The sequence below is a fragment of the Mustelus asterias genome, chromosome 24 (assembly GCF_964213995.1).
Source record: "Mustelus asterias chromosome 24, sMusAst1.hap1.1, whole genome shotgun sequence".
NCBI lineage: Eukaryota > Metazoa > Chordata > Chondrichthyes > Carcharhiniformes > Triakidae > Mustelus > Mustelus asterias.
Genome location: NC_135824.1, coordinates 35,218,890 through 35,233,908, shown reverse-complemented (window position 1 = coordinate 35,233,908; position 15,019 = coordinate 35,218,890). Strand labels below are relative to the sequence as shown.

The following is a 15,019-nucleotide window of genomic DNA, read 5'->3' as shown; positions in this document are numbered from 1 at the left end:
CTCTAAAGGACCAATGTTTACTTTAGCCACTCTTTTTCGTTTTATATATTTGTAGAAACTTTTGCTGTCTGTTTTTATATTCTGAGCTACATTACTCATAATCCATCTTACTTTTCTTTATAGCTTTTCTTGTGGCTTTCTGCTGACCTTTAAAGATTTCCCAATCCTCTAGGTTCCCACTAATCTTTGCCACTTTGTATGCATTTTCTTTCAGTTTGATACCCTCCTTTATTTCCTTAGATATCCATGGCTGATTATCTCTTTTTCTGCAGTCCTTCCTTATCACTGGTATATACTTTTGCTGAGCACTGTAAAAGAACGCTTTGAAAGTCCTCCACTGTTCAATTGTCCCATCATAAAGTTTTTGCTCCCAGTCTACCTTAGCCAACGCCTCCCTCATCTCATTGTAGTCTCCTTTGTTTAAGCACAAGACACTGGTATTGGATTTTACCTTCTCACGCTCCATCTGTATTTTAAATTCAACCATACTGTGATCGCTTCTTCTGAGAGGATCCCTAACTGCAAGATCATTAATTATTCCTGTCTCATTACACAGGACCAGATCTAGGATAGCTCGCTCCCTCGTAGGTTCCATTACATACTGTTCAAGGAAGCTAATCCTCCATTCACTGCATTTCCCTGGAGAAATCATTCCCCCAACTTGTTGGAGCTTCACTCCTGAGTTTAGAAACTCTCAATTCCCCTCCCACCCCATCCTCAAATTAATGCCTGATGCACTGCTGTTGATATTCATTCTGTCGATGTATTTGCCATCACTGGGCAAAAGTGGCATGAGTCAAACAGGCAAGACTAATAGAACAGTGCAACACAGAAAGTAGCCATTTTGTCTGCCGTACCTGTGGGGACTATCGGAAAGATATGTCCAATTTAATCCCACACCTCAGTTTTACTTCCATTTTCCAAACATTTATCCAAATCCCTTCTGAAGGCTACGACTGAATCATCACCACACTTTCAGATAATGCATTCCAGATCTTAACAGTCCTACGTGAGGAAATATCACCTCATTCCCCTTCCATTTTCTTTTGCCAATTATGTTAAAATTAATAACCGCTTGTTATTGACCCACTCACCAAAGGAAGCCGTTTTTCCCCTGCTTGCTTTGATCAATATCCTGTTATAGTTCAAAGTCACTTCTCTGCTGCCTTATTAGAGAATATTTTAACACATAGGCAGACCGTTTAGGCTATCGTCACTGCTCAGTGTTTCCCTCTGTGTGAGCCAGCATGCCTCATTTTATTCTCCTCCTCACTCTCCATAATTTTTAATATTTCACCTTTTCAGCAGGCTCATTCTCATTTGGAGGGATTTGTTGGGGGAGGCAGGAGGTGGTGAAATTGTTCTTTGTCACAGTGCAGCATGGGCGAGAATGAATCTGGTCCCTATTATCTGATCAATCTCTTCTTTATGCCACATTGTGACAGGTCCGTGTTGACATAGGAAAATTGCCAGTGGTGCCAAACATTCATGGGACAAGTTTGAATTACAAATGTTGATAGAAAAGATATCACCCAAATGTTCTGACAACCGGATGCAAGGTTTTAGGACAGGCTGGTGTGGTTCAGACAATGATTTTTAATACCTAGATAAAGCATGCGACAACTGTAGACGTTCCCTAAACCAAGAGCCGATATAACCCGGCTGACCTGAAATTCCCAAGCAGATGGCTGCAAATTGGAATTGTTAAATGTGACTCCTGTTAGTAATAAATAACTCCAACTTCAAATAACCCATTCATTCTGTACAAATATTCACAAAGAGGCATTTAACCAGTTACTGTGTATCTTTTCAAATTCTAATGTACTTTGAAAAGTGAAACAGTCAACTTTTAAAAATGCTTGCATTAAAAAAAATCAAAGATGTTCCCAATTAATAAGAATTTAATCACACCCTCATAAACACAACATCCCTTTGAGCTGTTCTTTATCATGGAATCATGGAATCCCTACAGTACAGAAGGAGGCCATTCAGCCCATCGAGTCTGTACCGACCACAATCCCACCCCAGGCCCTATTCCCGCAACCCCAATCATTTACCCTGCTAATCCCCCGACGCTGAGGGGCAATTTAGCATGGCCAATCAACCTAACCTACACATCTTTGGAGGAAACCGGAGCACCCAGAGGAAACCCACGCAGACACGGGGAGAATGTGCAAACGAGTGAGGCCGGAATTGAACCTGGGAGAAAGCATAGAGGAGGTTTACAAGAATGGTTCCAGGGATGAGAAACTTCAGCTATGAGGATAGATTGGAGAAGTTGGGACTGTTGGAGAGAAGAAGGCTGAGAGGAGATTTGATGGAGATGTTCAAAATCATGAGGGGGCTGGACAGATTAGACAGGGAGAAACTGTTCTCACTCGTAAAAGGATCAAGAACGAGAGGGCACAGATTTAAAGTGATTTGCAAAAGATGCAAATGCGATGTGAGAAAAAACTTATCCACACAGTGAATGTTTGCAGCGAATCCAGGCAGTGATTCCAGACCGGAATTGAACCGGGACCTCAGCGCTGTGTGGCAGCAGTGCTAACCACTGTGCCACCATGCCAGTTAATGAGAATGTGGTTAACTGGTGAGGTAGTTACCTTGTTTGCTGTACAGTGGTTTTGGAATGACCACTGTAGGGCAGTGAGTGTTACACTGATATGGCAGGGCCAGTGATTTCAGCGAGGTTGTTTTCTTGTAGCCCGGGACTCAGTGAACAGATAGAAATCAAAGTCAAAAACTCTGTTAACATTCCCATTGGAGCAGCTTTAACACCGAGGGACTGACAAGGAAACCAGCTCTTCTCCAACTGGAAAAATATCAGCAGCACTTAATGACCGTCCTTATGTCTTTCAATAATTCACTCGCCTCTATGTTGGAGAAACTGAAGTTTAAGAGGCAAGGTGATTAAGTTGTGGTGAACAGTTCCGCTTTATACCCAAGTGTAACCCTGAGCGTGTACAAGCTCACTATTGTTTTAAAATCCTTCCTCTCATTCCAAGCCTAATTTCTGTCTTTGGCCTCCAGCTTTGTTCCAATGAAACTCAACGCAAGGAACAGTACCTTCAGCAGGCTTCTCTCCGAATGTCGGCGACACAGAGTAAGGGAGCGAGATAGTGAGATGGACATCCCTCCAGGAGTTGACAAGAGCAGCAGGGCTTCAAGTGCAGAGAGGAGAGAGAGCGAGTGGGACCTCCCTCTGAGACTTGGCAGGTTTCCAGTCTGAACTCACGTTCTCAGAATCACAGAATTGTTACAGCGCAGGAGGAAGCCATTCGGCCCATCGTGTCTGCACTGGCTCTCCAAATGAGCATCATGCCTTAGTGCCATTCCCCTGCCTTTTCCCCGTACCCCCGCATATTGTTTCTATTCAAATAATCATCTAATGCCCTCTTGAATGCCTTGAATGAGCCTGTCTCCACCACAGTTCCAGGCAGTGATTCCAGACCCAAACATTCGCTGTATTTCTCACATCGCATTTGCATCTTTTGCAAATCACTTTAAATCTGTGCCCTCTCATTCTTGATCCTTTTACGAGTGGGAACAGTTTCTCCCTATCTACTCTGTCCAGCCCCCTCATGATTTTGAACATCTCCATCAAATCTTCTCTTAGCCTTCTTCTCTCCAAGGAGAACAGTCCCCACCTCTCCAATCTATCCTCATAGCTGAAGTTTCTCATCCCGGGAACCATTCCTGTAAAACTCTCCTATACTTTCTCCAAAGTGTTCACATCCTTCCTATAACGTGGCACTCAGGACTGTACACTTTGGCAAGAATTCTCCGGCTGTTCACGCTGGCGGGATTCTCCAGTCCCGTCGGCAGCGCACTCCCATCTGGGGGTTTCCCGCTGGTGTGGGGTGATGTCAGTGGGAATTCCCATTGACAGCGGCTGGACCAGAGAATCCCGCCGCTCGCAAACAACGCGCCACCTCTCGCCAGCGGGAAACACGTGGCCTGGGCGAACGGAGAATCTCACCAAATGTTACAGCTGAGGTAAAAGAAGAATCAAAGTGTAACATGGCAGGGAAGTGGGTCTGTGATTGGCTGATGAATATCCATTGACTTCACTTATTTATCTTTCAAAACTAGTAAGTTATTAATAATTGGAAGGTTTTATTAGCAGGAGAAAGGTTTACAAATAACAGTAATCCTATCGGGAGCAGTAACGTTTACTAATTATAGATTAATTAAAAATAAGAAATTAATAAACACATGATAAAGATGGCAGGGTGGATGATGTGTTATGGGTGCAGGATGTGGGACCTCCTGAATTCCGGTGTGATACAAGGCAAACACATACGGGCATAAGTGTCGACAGCCTGAGCAGCTTCGACTCACTCACTGAGCTGGAGGCTGAGTTGTGGACACTGCAATGCATCAGGGAAGGAGAAAGTTACCAAGACACTTAGTTCCAGGGGGCAGATTCCCACCCCACCGCATCAGAAGATAGGGTGTTCTGAGTTGGTTGGTGGTTCAGACTGGAGATTGTGAGGGCGAGTCAGACAGGTAAGGGGATTGAGAAGGTAGAGGTGGAGCGGCCTCAGCTTTTGCAACTATCCAACGGGTTTGAGGTTCTTGCAACCTATGTGGATAAAAATGAGGCTGCAGGGTGGATAAGCTGACTGACCATGGCACTGTGGTACAGGGAGCCAGTCAAGTAAGTGGAGTAAATGGGAATGGAGGGATAGTAAGGGAGAGTCGAGTGAGGGGGGATTGACACAGTTCTCTGCAGCCAAGCATATGAGTACGGACGACTGTTTCCCTGCTCAGTGCCAGGGTTCTGGGCTTGGAGAGAACCTTGGAGTGGGATTGGGAGGATCCAATTCTCATGATCCACATTCATACCCATGTTATAAGTAGGACGAGAAAAAGAGTTTTTACTGAGAGATTATGTGGAGCCTGGGGGATAAATTAAAAAGCAGCAAATCAATGGTAGTAATCTCTGGATTATTACTTGAGCCACAAGCACATTGACATTGGATGAGTGAGAGTAGAGAGATGGCTGCAAGATCAGTGTGGTAGAAATGGGTTTTGGTTCATGGGGCAGTGGTGCCAGTTTTGGGGAAAGTAGGAGTTGTACCATTGGGACAGTTTACACCTGAACTGTGCTGGGAGCAGTGTTCTGGGAAGGCACAGAGGCATAGGTGGTAGCGGGGGCTTTAAACTAAATAGTGGAGAGAAGGAATCATGGGAGAGGAGATGTAGTAAATCAAGGGGTACCATCGAGCTACTGGAGCAGTGCAGCGTTTGGGTAATGATAACCGAGTGTGGCAGGAAGGGACAGAGATTACAAACTTGAGTGCACCAGCAGATAAGATCAGAGATTACAAAAATAGGAAAGACTCTGGGTGGAGTTTCCCTGTCCCGCCTGCCACGGGAATTGTAGCGGGCGGGACACAGACCTTGCAAAGGTCTGTTGACCTCAGGCGGGATTTTCCGGTTTTGGGGCGAGCACGGCCAAACAATCCCACCCTCTGTATCCGACTGCACACGGCATTCATACCAAAATGGATGAATTGCTAGATCAGACAGAAATAAATACCCATGACCTGATCACCATTGTAGAGAGAGGCATGGTTGCAAGGTGACTAAAGACTAAGGGTATTTGACATATTGATAGGATGAGAAGCTAGTAAATGTGGCGGAGTCGCTCTGTTAATGAAGGACGTCATTCGTCCAGTGGTGAGAGATGACCTCAGCTTGAAACAGCAAGATGTAGAATCAGTCTGGGAACTGATAAGAAATAGGAAAGGTGGGAGGTCACTGTGGAAGTTGTTTATAAGTCCCCTAACAGCAGTTACACTGTCAGTCAGAGTATTCAGAAAGAATTAAATGAGGTTTGTAAGAAAGGTATTGCAACAACCATGAGTGAATTTAATCTACATGTAGTTTGGATGAATCAGATGTGAACAATATCCTGGAAAACAAGTTCATAGAATGCATGCGGAATAATTTCTTAGATAAGTAAATTCTAGAGCCAATGGATCATTGAACAGGGATTTTGTCTGTCCTCACAATAGAAGCCATGATGTGGAGTTGCCAGCGTTGGACTGGGGTAAGCACAGTAAGAAGTCTCACAACGCCAGGTTAAAGTCCAACAGGTTTATTTGGAATCACGAGCTTTTAGAACGCTGCTCTTTCATCAGGTGAACTCCGAAAACTTGTGGTTCCAAATAAACCTATTGGGCTTTAACCTGGTGTTATGAGACTTCAAACTCTGTTCACTATGGAAGACTTTAAAAAGCTTCTAGAGTATTCTAGAAGTGGTCCTGAACAATGAGACAGGGTTACTCAATAATCTCAGGGTAAAGGAGCCTTTAGGTAACAGCGATCATAACATAATAGAATTTCAACTTCAGTTTGAAGGGGAGAGGCTAGTGTTTTAAACATGAATAAAGGCAAGTATAAGGGTATTAAAGCAGAGCTAGCTAACATTAACTGGGAAACTAGGTTAAGAGGTAGACAGTGGAGATGCAATGGCAGACTTTTAGGGAGATGTTTGGTAACTCTCAGCAAAGATTTATCTCGGTAGGAAAGACTCTTTGGGAAAGATGCATCATCCATGGCTAAATGAAGAAGTTAAGAATTGTATCAAATTGGAAGAAACACTGTTCAAATCTGCAAATATTAGTGTAGGTCAGAATGTTGGACAAATTTTAAAAACCAACAGAGAATGGCAAAAAAAAAGAAGGGGAAAGTAGAGTATGAGAAAAAGTTGGTTAATAATAGAAATAGAGATAGCAAATGCTTCTACAAGTATTTATATAGAAATAGAGTAACTAAAGCTGGTGTTCATCCTCAAGAGAATGTGTCAGGGCAATTGATGGAAACAAGGAAATGGCAGAGGCATTTTGCATTTGTCTCCACTGTGGAAGAGTTAGAAAACTTCCCAACAATACTGGAAAATCAAGAGGTGAATGGGAAGGAGGAACTTAAAATGATCACCATCACTAGGGAAAAGGTGCTGGGAAAACTAGTAGACCTAAAGGCTGACAAGTCTCCTGGACCAGATGGCCTGCAATCTAGAGTCTTAATAGAGGTGGCCGCTCGGGTAGTGGATACATTGGTTATAATCTTCCAAAATTCCTTCCGTTCTGGAAGGATACCTGAGATTTTGGAAGGAATCTAGTGGATTGGAAAATAGCAAATGTAACACCTATATTCAAGAAAGGAGGGAGACAGAAAGCAGGAAATTATAGGCCAGTTAGCCTAACGTCTGTCATAGGGAAATTGCTAGAATCCATTATTAAGGAGGCTGTGGCAGGATACTTAGAAAATCATAATGTGGTTAGGCAGAGTCAACATGGCTTCGTGAAAGGGGAATCATGATTAACTCATTTATTAGATTATTTTGAGGACGCAATGCGCAAGGTGGATCAAAGAAATCATAGAAACCCTATAGTACAGAAAGAGGCCATTCGGCCCATCGAGACTGCACCGACCACAATCCCACCCAGGCCCTACCCCCATATCCCTACATATTTTACCCACTAATCCCTCTAATCTACCCATCCCAGGACACTAAGGGGCAATTTTAGCATGGCCAATCAACCTAACCCGCACATCTTTGGACTGTGGGAGGAAACCGGAGCACCCGGAGGAAACCCATGCAGACACGAGGAGAATGTGCAAACTCCACACAGACAGTGACCCAAGCCGGGAATCGAACCCAAGTCCCTGGAGCTGTGAAGCAGCAGTGCTAACCACTGTGCTACCGTGCCGCCCGGGGGACATGTAGATGTGGTGTCTTTGGATTTCCAAAAGGCATTTGATAAGGTGTCATATCAAAGATAAGATAAGATTACATGGTGTAGGGGATAACATATTGGCATGGATAATGAATTAGTTAGCTAACAGGAAGCAGAGATTAGGGATAAAAGGGTCTTTTTCAGGATAGCAAGCAGTAAGTAGTGAAGTGAAATGGTGATCAGTGCTGGGTCAGGTTTTACAATCTACGTGAATGACTTGGATGAAGGGGCTAAACGTATGGAGGCTACATTTACTGATGACACCAAGATAGTTGAAAAGTTGTCAAGAGGAGGTAGTGAATTAGCAAGGGATATTGACAGGTTAAGTGAGTGGGAAAACATTTGGCAGCTGGAGTGTAATGTGGGAAAATGTGAACTTGTCCACTTTGACAGGAGGAATAGAAAAACAGTCTAATATTTAAATGGAAAGGGATTTTACTGGTACAGAGGAATCTGGGTGCCCTGGTAAATGAATCACAAAGTATTAGTATGCAGGGTACAGACAGGGAAGAGGAGTTGAGACCACAACCAGAATGGCCATGTTCTTAATGAATGGCGGAGCATGCTCGAAGGGCTGAATGGCCTACTCCTGCCCCTGAATCCTATGTTTTCTTCCTCCCTGGCATTCTGAAGCCCACTGGCCTGAATAATTACTTCAGGTGTCTTTCACGATGGAGGTACTGCCTGCCAATGTGAAGAAAATCTTCTGATATCTTGAGACAATTTGTGTGGAGACTCCCCCATCCTCCTCTGAATTTGGGACTGGTTTATTTGTATTTTGCTCTCATTTCATGATCCGAGAAGCTCATTGCGGTTTGCCAACATTCTCTACTTTCAGACTAGGGTTGCGACTTACTTATCTGGTTTTTTGACAACACCCGTCTTCTCCCTTCATCCTTCTGGCTGAGGAAGTGAGAGTCAACGTCCTTTATTTGTCCAGAAACTTTACTCAAATGGGCGCAAGGCCACAATGCAAACATCGAGCATTGCCCTGCTCATGTGCCCTGGGTTTAAAACCCTTTCCAAAGAGTTGAGCACAAAATCCGTGCTGACACTGCCACTTCAGGGCTGAGGGAGTGCTGCACTGTTAGAGCTTCACTGTTTCACATGAGGTGTTAAACAAATACCTCATGTGTTTTGCCAATGGTTTCAAAAGACCCCACGGTGCTGTTTTATAGAATAGCAGGGGATTTCTTTCCAGTGTCCTGGCCAATATTTATCATTAGCCAACCTCACCACAACGGATAATCTGGTCGTTATCACATTAGCACAAACTACTGTCTGTGGGAGCTTACTGTGCACAAACTGGCTGCTGTGATTGATACATTACAAGAACAATCATACTTCGAAAGCATTCCATTAGCTCTATTATGCTTTGGGATATTCTAAAGTCTGATATGGGCAAGAAACAGAAGTCTTTCCCATTTTTACTGGCAATAATTGGGATCCAAATCCTTGTTTCCTCAGCACACTGGTTGAGAAACCGGCTGCTTTACTGGGATTAATGACAGTTTAATAAACTTTACCCATTTGGGTGCAGTGCCAAAATGCAAAGAACCAGCATGACCCGATTGGCAACAATCAGATTGTAAATCGAGGATTGTCAAAGAATCCAATCGTTTCTCTGCTTCTGCCCCTGGTATGTGAGTATGATCTTAAAATTAGAACGAGGTCATTTGAGCGAAACCAGGAAACAATTTTACACACAATGGGCGATTCTCCCAACAGTGCTGAGCTGGTGAGAAAACTGGTCTCGATCACGACTGTTTTTTCAGTGCAGCTTCAGACCTGAATCTCCACAATCTGTGCAATGCAGAGGTCCCAATCGTGAATCTCATTAAAAACTCAGGGGGGCGGGGCCTATTCACGCTGGAGTCTGACTGTTCTGGAACTCTTTGCCTGCGCAGTGGTCCCTATCTGTCAGTCTTCCTGTTTGCTGCCACCCCCCAGCCCCCGCAGGTCACCACCCCCCCCCACCAGCCCGCCTCTATCACTGACCTCCCTCCAGCTCAGACCGATCGCCATGCAGAGTGGCAGCGGGACCCCCCCCCTCGCACCGATCGTCCCACTAGGCCCCGCCCACAACAGACCGCACCCCCTTGACATTGTCCAATGCCCGATGGGCAGTGCCAAGTTGCCCCCTGGGCATGGGGCACTATGCTCCTTGGGCAGTGCCAGCAGGCACAGGCGGGCACAGACTGGCACGGCCAGGGTGCCCATGCCTGTGGGGGTGGGGGGGGTGGTGGGGTCGGGGAGGCCAGTGATTGGGGGGCGGGGGTGGTCTCAGGGAGGCCAGCGATCAGTGGAGGGGCCTCGGAAGATAGGCTGGCGATCGGGAGGCCGGTGATGGGGGGGTGGGGTGGTGGGGGGGGGGGGTGGGGTGGTGGGGGGGGGGGGGGGGGTGGGGTGGTGGGGGGGGGGGGTGGGGTGGTGGGGGGGGGGGGGTGGGGTGGTGGGGGGGGGGGGGGTGGGGTGGTGGGGGGGGTGGTGGGGGGGGGGGGATGGGGTGGTGGGGGGGGGGGGGGGGGGGGGTGGTGGGGGGGGGGCCAGCGCGCAAGCGCCGATCTCCCCACTGACAGACCAGCGCATGCTCAGCATGCTGATTCTTGCCAGAGGGGTGAGGCCTTCCCCTGTCACTTACCAGCGTGAATCCCCCTCTGTGGAGCGCAGAGTGCTGGAGATTCGTAAAACTAAAATACGCCCAAAAAGCAGGCGGGAAAATCTCCTGTTTTCCCACCCGGTGGGCACTTATTTTTTTTGGGGAGAATTGCCCCAACCTTTTTGAATGGCAGAATATGTTTGAGGGACAGAAAAGCTTCCTCCTGTCTCTATGTAAGCCAAACCCTGCCCAGCACAAACTAGTCATTTGGCGACCTCATACCTTCATTTTCTTTGATCATTCATTTCTGAATTAAATATCAAACTAATCATCTGAAAATTTCCTCTTTCTTTTCAGCCTCTCGGAGGGTCACTGCGCAGATTGTTTCTCCATGGCTCTCATCTTCTCGCATCCACTTCCCATTGGTCCGATTTTATAGAAATGCTTGCTCATCTTACCTTTCCTGTCTGAGCAAAATCTGGATCCCAAAGCGCTGTCGGACAGAGATCGGTTTTTGCCTATAGTGCCAGAGGTAGTGTGTGGGCTTCCCATTTTACACCTTGCCTGATCACGCTTGCATTGAAAGCATTGTCATTAAGACCATAAGATCATAAGATATAGGAGCAGGATTAGACCACTCGGCCCATCGAGTCTGCTCTGCCATTCAATCATGGCTGGAATTTTTTTCATCACTATTCTCCTGCCTTTTCCCCATAACCCCTGATCCCCTTATTAATCAAGAACCTATCTATCTCTGTCTTAAAGACACTCAGTGACGTGGCCACCACAGCCTTCTGCGGCAAAGTGTTCCACAGATTCACCACTCTCTGGTTGAAGAAATTCCTCCTCATCTCTGTTTTAAAGGAAAATTCTTTTAGCCTGAGGTTGTGCCCTCTGACACTAGTTTTTCCTACTAGTGGAAACATCCTCTCCACGTCCACTCTATCCAGGCCTTGCAGTATCCTGTACGTTTCAATAAGATCCCCCCTCATCTTTCTATAGCATTTTTAAATGGCATTAAATGCCATTGATGCCATTCACTCACTGACATCTCAAAGAACAAAGAACAGTACATCATAGGAATAGACCCTCCAAGCTTGTGCCGACACATGACACCTTTCTAAAGACCTTTTGCCTCTATGCGATCCATATCCCTCTATCCACTGCCTATTCGTGTATCTGTCAAGATGCCTCTTAAACATTGCTGTTGTATCTGCTTCTACCACCTCCTCTGGCAGCGCATTCCAGGCACTTACCACCCTCTGTGTAAAAAAGCTGCCTCTCACATCTCCTTCAAACCCTTTTACCTTAAACCCATGTCCCTTAGTAATTGACATTTTTACCCTGGGAAAAAGACTCTGACTATCCATTCTATCCACACCTTTCATAATTTTGTCAACTTCTATCAGGTCACCCCTCAGCATCTGATGTTCAAGTGAAAACAAACCAAGTTTGTCCAATCTCTCCTCATAGCTAATACTCTCCAAACCAGGCAACATCCTGGTAAACCTTTTCAGTACCCTCTCCAAAGCCTCCACATCCTTTTGGTAGTGTGGCGACCAGAACTGTACACAGTATTCCAAATGTGGCTTAATTAAAGTTCTATACAGCTGCAACATGACTTGCCAATTTTTATACTTACTTATTCACTTTTATATATTGATATTGGGCGGCACGGTGGCACAGTGGTCAGCACTGCTGCCTCACAGCGCCAGGGACCCAGGTTCAATTCTGGCGTCGGGTCACTGTGTGGGTTTCCTCCGGGTGCTCCGGTTTCCTCCCACACTCCAAAGATGTGCGGGTTAAGTGGATTGGCCATGCTAAATTGCCCCTTAGCGTCAAGGGGATTAGCAGGGTTAATATGTGGGGTTACGGGGATAGGGCCTGGGTGGGATTGTGACCGGTGCAGATTCGATTGGCCAAATGGCCTCCTTCTCTACTGTAGGGATTCTATCATCCTATGCTCTGATTTCCTCCCACAGTCCAAAGGTGTGCGGGTTAGGTTGATTGGCCATGCTAAATTGCCCCACAGTGTCAAGGGGATTATCAAGGGGTTACGGGGATAGGGCCTGGGCAGGATTGATGTCGATGCAGTCTCAATGGGCTGAATGGCCTCCTTCTGCACTGTCGGGATTCTATGATTCTATTATATCTTGATGGATGTTGACTGACCTGTTGACTGTTTCCAACATGTTTTAGTTTCAGATTCCCAGCACTGCAGTTTTCAAATGATTTTTTAAAATGTGTGTATGTGCCTGCATTGAGTGACCATTGATCACATACAGCTGGACACTTGTACTGTTTAACAAATAGCATCACAGTGCTATCGGCAACGTAACAGTGACAGAGGGAATGAAAATCATTGGAACATATCGAAAGACAGGGGGAGACTAACTGATCCATAAAATTATTCGACATACCCTCAATGATTGAAATATCACAACTGGGTACCTACATCCACCCTCCCATCATCAGTCATATAATCCTCTGGGAGAGACACAAACTGCAGGAATAATGTCTACATTATCAGTTTGTTACATATCCGATTTTAGACACAGAGTTAAACAGCAGCAAGATAGCAAGCTGGGAAAGTATACATCTGGATGCAGGATCTGCAGGGTTCCAGATGGAGATGAACTGATTCTGTCTCTTTTCAGACATCCCTCTCAGTGTCTGTTTGGGGCATCTACAGACCAGATGAAACTGACCAAAAATGAACAACTAAAAGGAGAAGAGTTGTATCCAACTGGTGTCCATCGAGATACTGAGACTCAATGGGTCCAGTTAACCTTATAGTAAATTTCATCAGCAGCAATGGAATCCCTACAATGCAGAAGGAGGCCATTCAGCCCATCCTGTCTGGATTGACTCTCCAAATGAGCAATTTGCCTAGTCTCATTCCTCCACTTCTCTCCCTAACCATGCAAATTCTTCCCTTTCAGGTAACAGTTACATAGAATCATAGAATCCCTACAGTGCAGAAGGAGGTCATTCGTCCTGTTAAGCCTGTGCTGACAACAATCTCACCCAGGTCTTCCCACATATCTCCTCTGTTATTCCACCTAACACTAAGGGTCAATTGGGCATGGCCAATCCACCTAGCCCACACATCTTTGGAGGAAACCGGAAGAAACCCACACAGACACGGGAAGAACGTGCAAGCTCCACGGGGTGGGATATTCCGTCCACGCTCGCCCCGGGAACCGGAAAATCCCACCGAGGCCAACGGACCTTTCCACGGTCCGCCCCTCACCCGCTACGATTCCTGTGGCGGGCAGGAGGGGGAAAATTTGCCCCACGGACAGTTGAACCCGGGTGCCGTGAGGCGGCAGTGCCAACCACTGTGCCACCTTGCCACCCTTGGATGGAATGGCCCCTGAGGGATCGTTGAAGGGGGACAGCAACAGAGGTCCTACCCCCTCCCCCTTTAACCATCAGTGTGCCATTTTACCTGAGCACTTTCAGCTTTTGCCCCATTGGCCACGGTCTGCAGCGAATGCTGGATATCATCTCCTTCTGAATTTGGATATTCTGAAAGATTTCTTCTGGATCTTTGTAATCGGCCTTCTCGCCTTCCTGCTCATCGTCCTCTGAATTACTGCGAGTGGAACAGACAAGGAGCCCTCAGGTCAGAAAGCAAGCACACAACAACTGGCCACAAACACACTTCAGAAGGGAAAAAAACAACTTTCACTGCAGTGGGGTTTGTTGGACTTTGTACAGCGTAAACACGCGACAATCATTCCCCATCAGAAAATCCAGATTTGAAATAGGCGACAACACATTGAAATAATTATTTACCTATATATTTAATCACTTGCATATGAGTATTTTTGACTCAATTGGAATGGAATGCCCATTAAATTAGCAGTGCATTTGGAACAAAATCTTATCCGCTATTAAAAGGAAAATGAGAAACTCCCAAAAGACTGAAATTGGAATCAAACCTAATAAATCCATAAAGACCACTTTTTAAGATAAGACTTTTCGCCTCCAACCCGCGCAGAACACAAGCTCCTGGACTCAATTTCACCTGTTCTCATGTTCTTCATAAACTGCAGAGTAAATCCTGCGGTTGATGGAGTTCTTGCGAATGTTCTTCATCCGTTGCGAGGCTTTTGAGGGTTTGCTGTTGGCTGTCTCAGTCATTGATGCTGCCTGTGTCTGTGTGTGTGTGTGTCTGTGTCTGTGCACTCGCTGCCCCAGTCTTCAGACAGGGAACACCCAGCATCTGCTTGCGCAGCGCTCAGTAAAGCCACTCACACCAGCCGCTGCTTCGAGAAATCCCTCAAACACCCCCCCACTACCGGGTGAAACGACAAAGGAGAGAGACATCTCAGCGACCGCCCCTTAAAGGGGATGTCCCCCACAGCTGGACACCCCTTCCATTCAACTCCCCCCCGCCCCCCCGCCCCCCCCCCCCCCAATCCCCAGATCACACACACACATATGGGACATCTCTGATCGAATCCAGAGCAAAACACTGGTGAAACTGAAACACAAAGTGGTGGAAATACTCAGCAAGTAATTGATTTGATTTGATTTATTATTGTCACATGTATTAGTATACAGTGAAAAGTATTGTTTCCTGCGCTGTATACCGTACATAGAGAAGGAAAGGGGACTGTGCAGAATGTAGTGTTACAGTCATAGCTAGGGTGTAGAGAAA

The 15,019-nt window shown here is 46.1% G+C and overlaps 1 protein-coding gene across 1 annotated transcript in view; it reads right to left on the bottom strand.

The window, feature by feature from the left end:
• tmc3 (transmembrane channel like 3) overlaps nucleotides 1-14,499 on the bottom strand; it is a 99,396-nt gene extending 84,897 nt beyond the window's left edge. Inside the window, exons 1-2 of the mRNA XM_078241031.1 lie at nucleotides 14,384-14,499; nucleotides 13,802-13,948 (exon numbers count right to left, since the gene is read on the bottom strand). Of these exons, the coding sequence (XP_078097157.1) occupies nucleotides 13,802-13,948; nucleotides 14,384-14,499 (263 nt within the window). The remainder of the gene's footprint in view (nucleotides 1-13,801; nucleotides 13,949-14,383) is intronic.
• Between the last annotated feature and the right edge of the window lie 520 nt (nucleotides 14,500-15,019).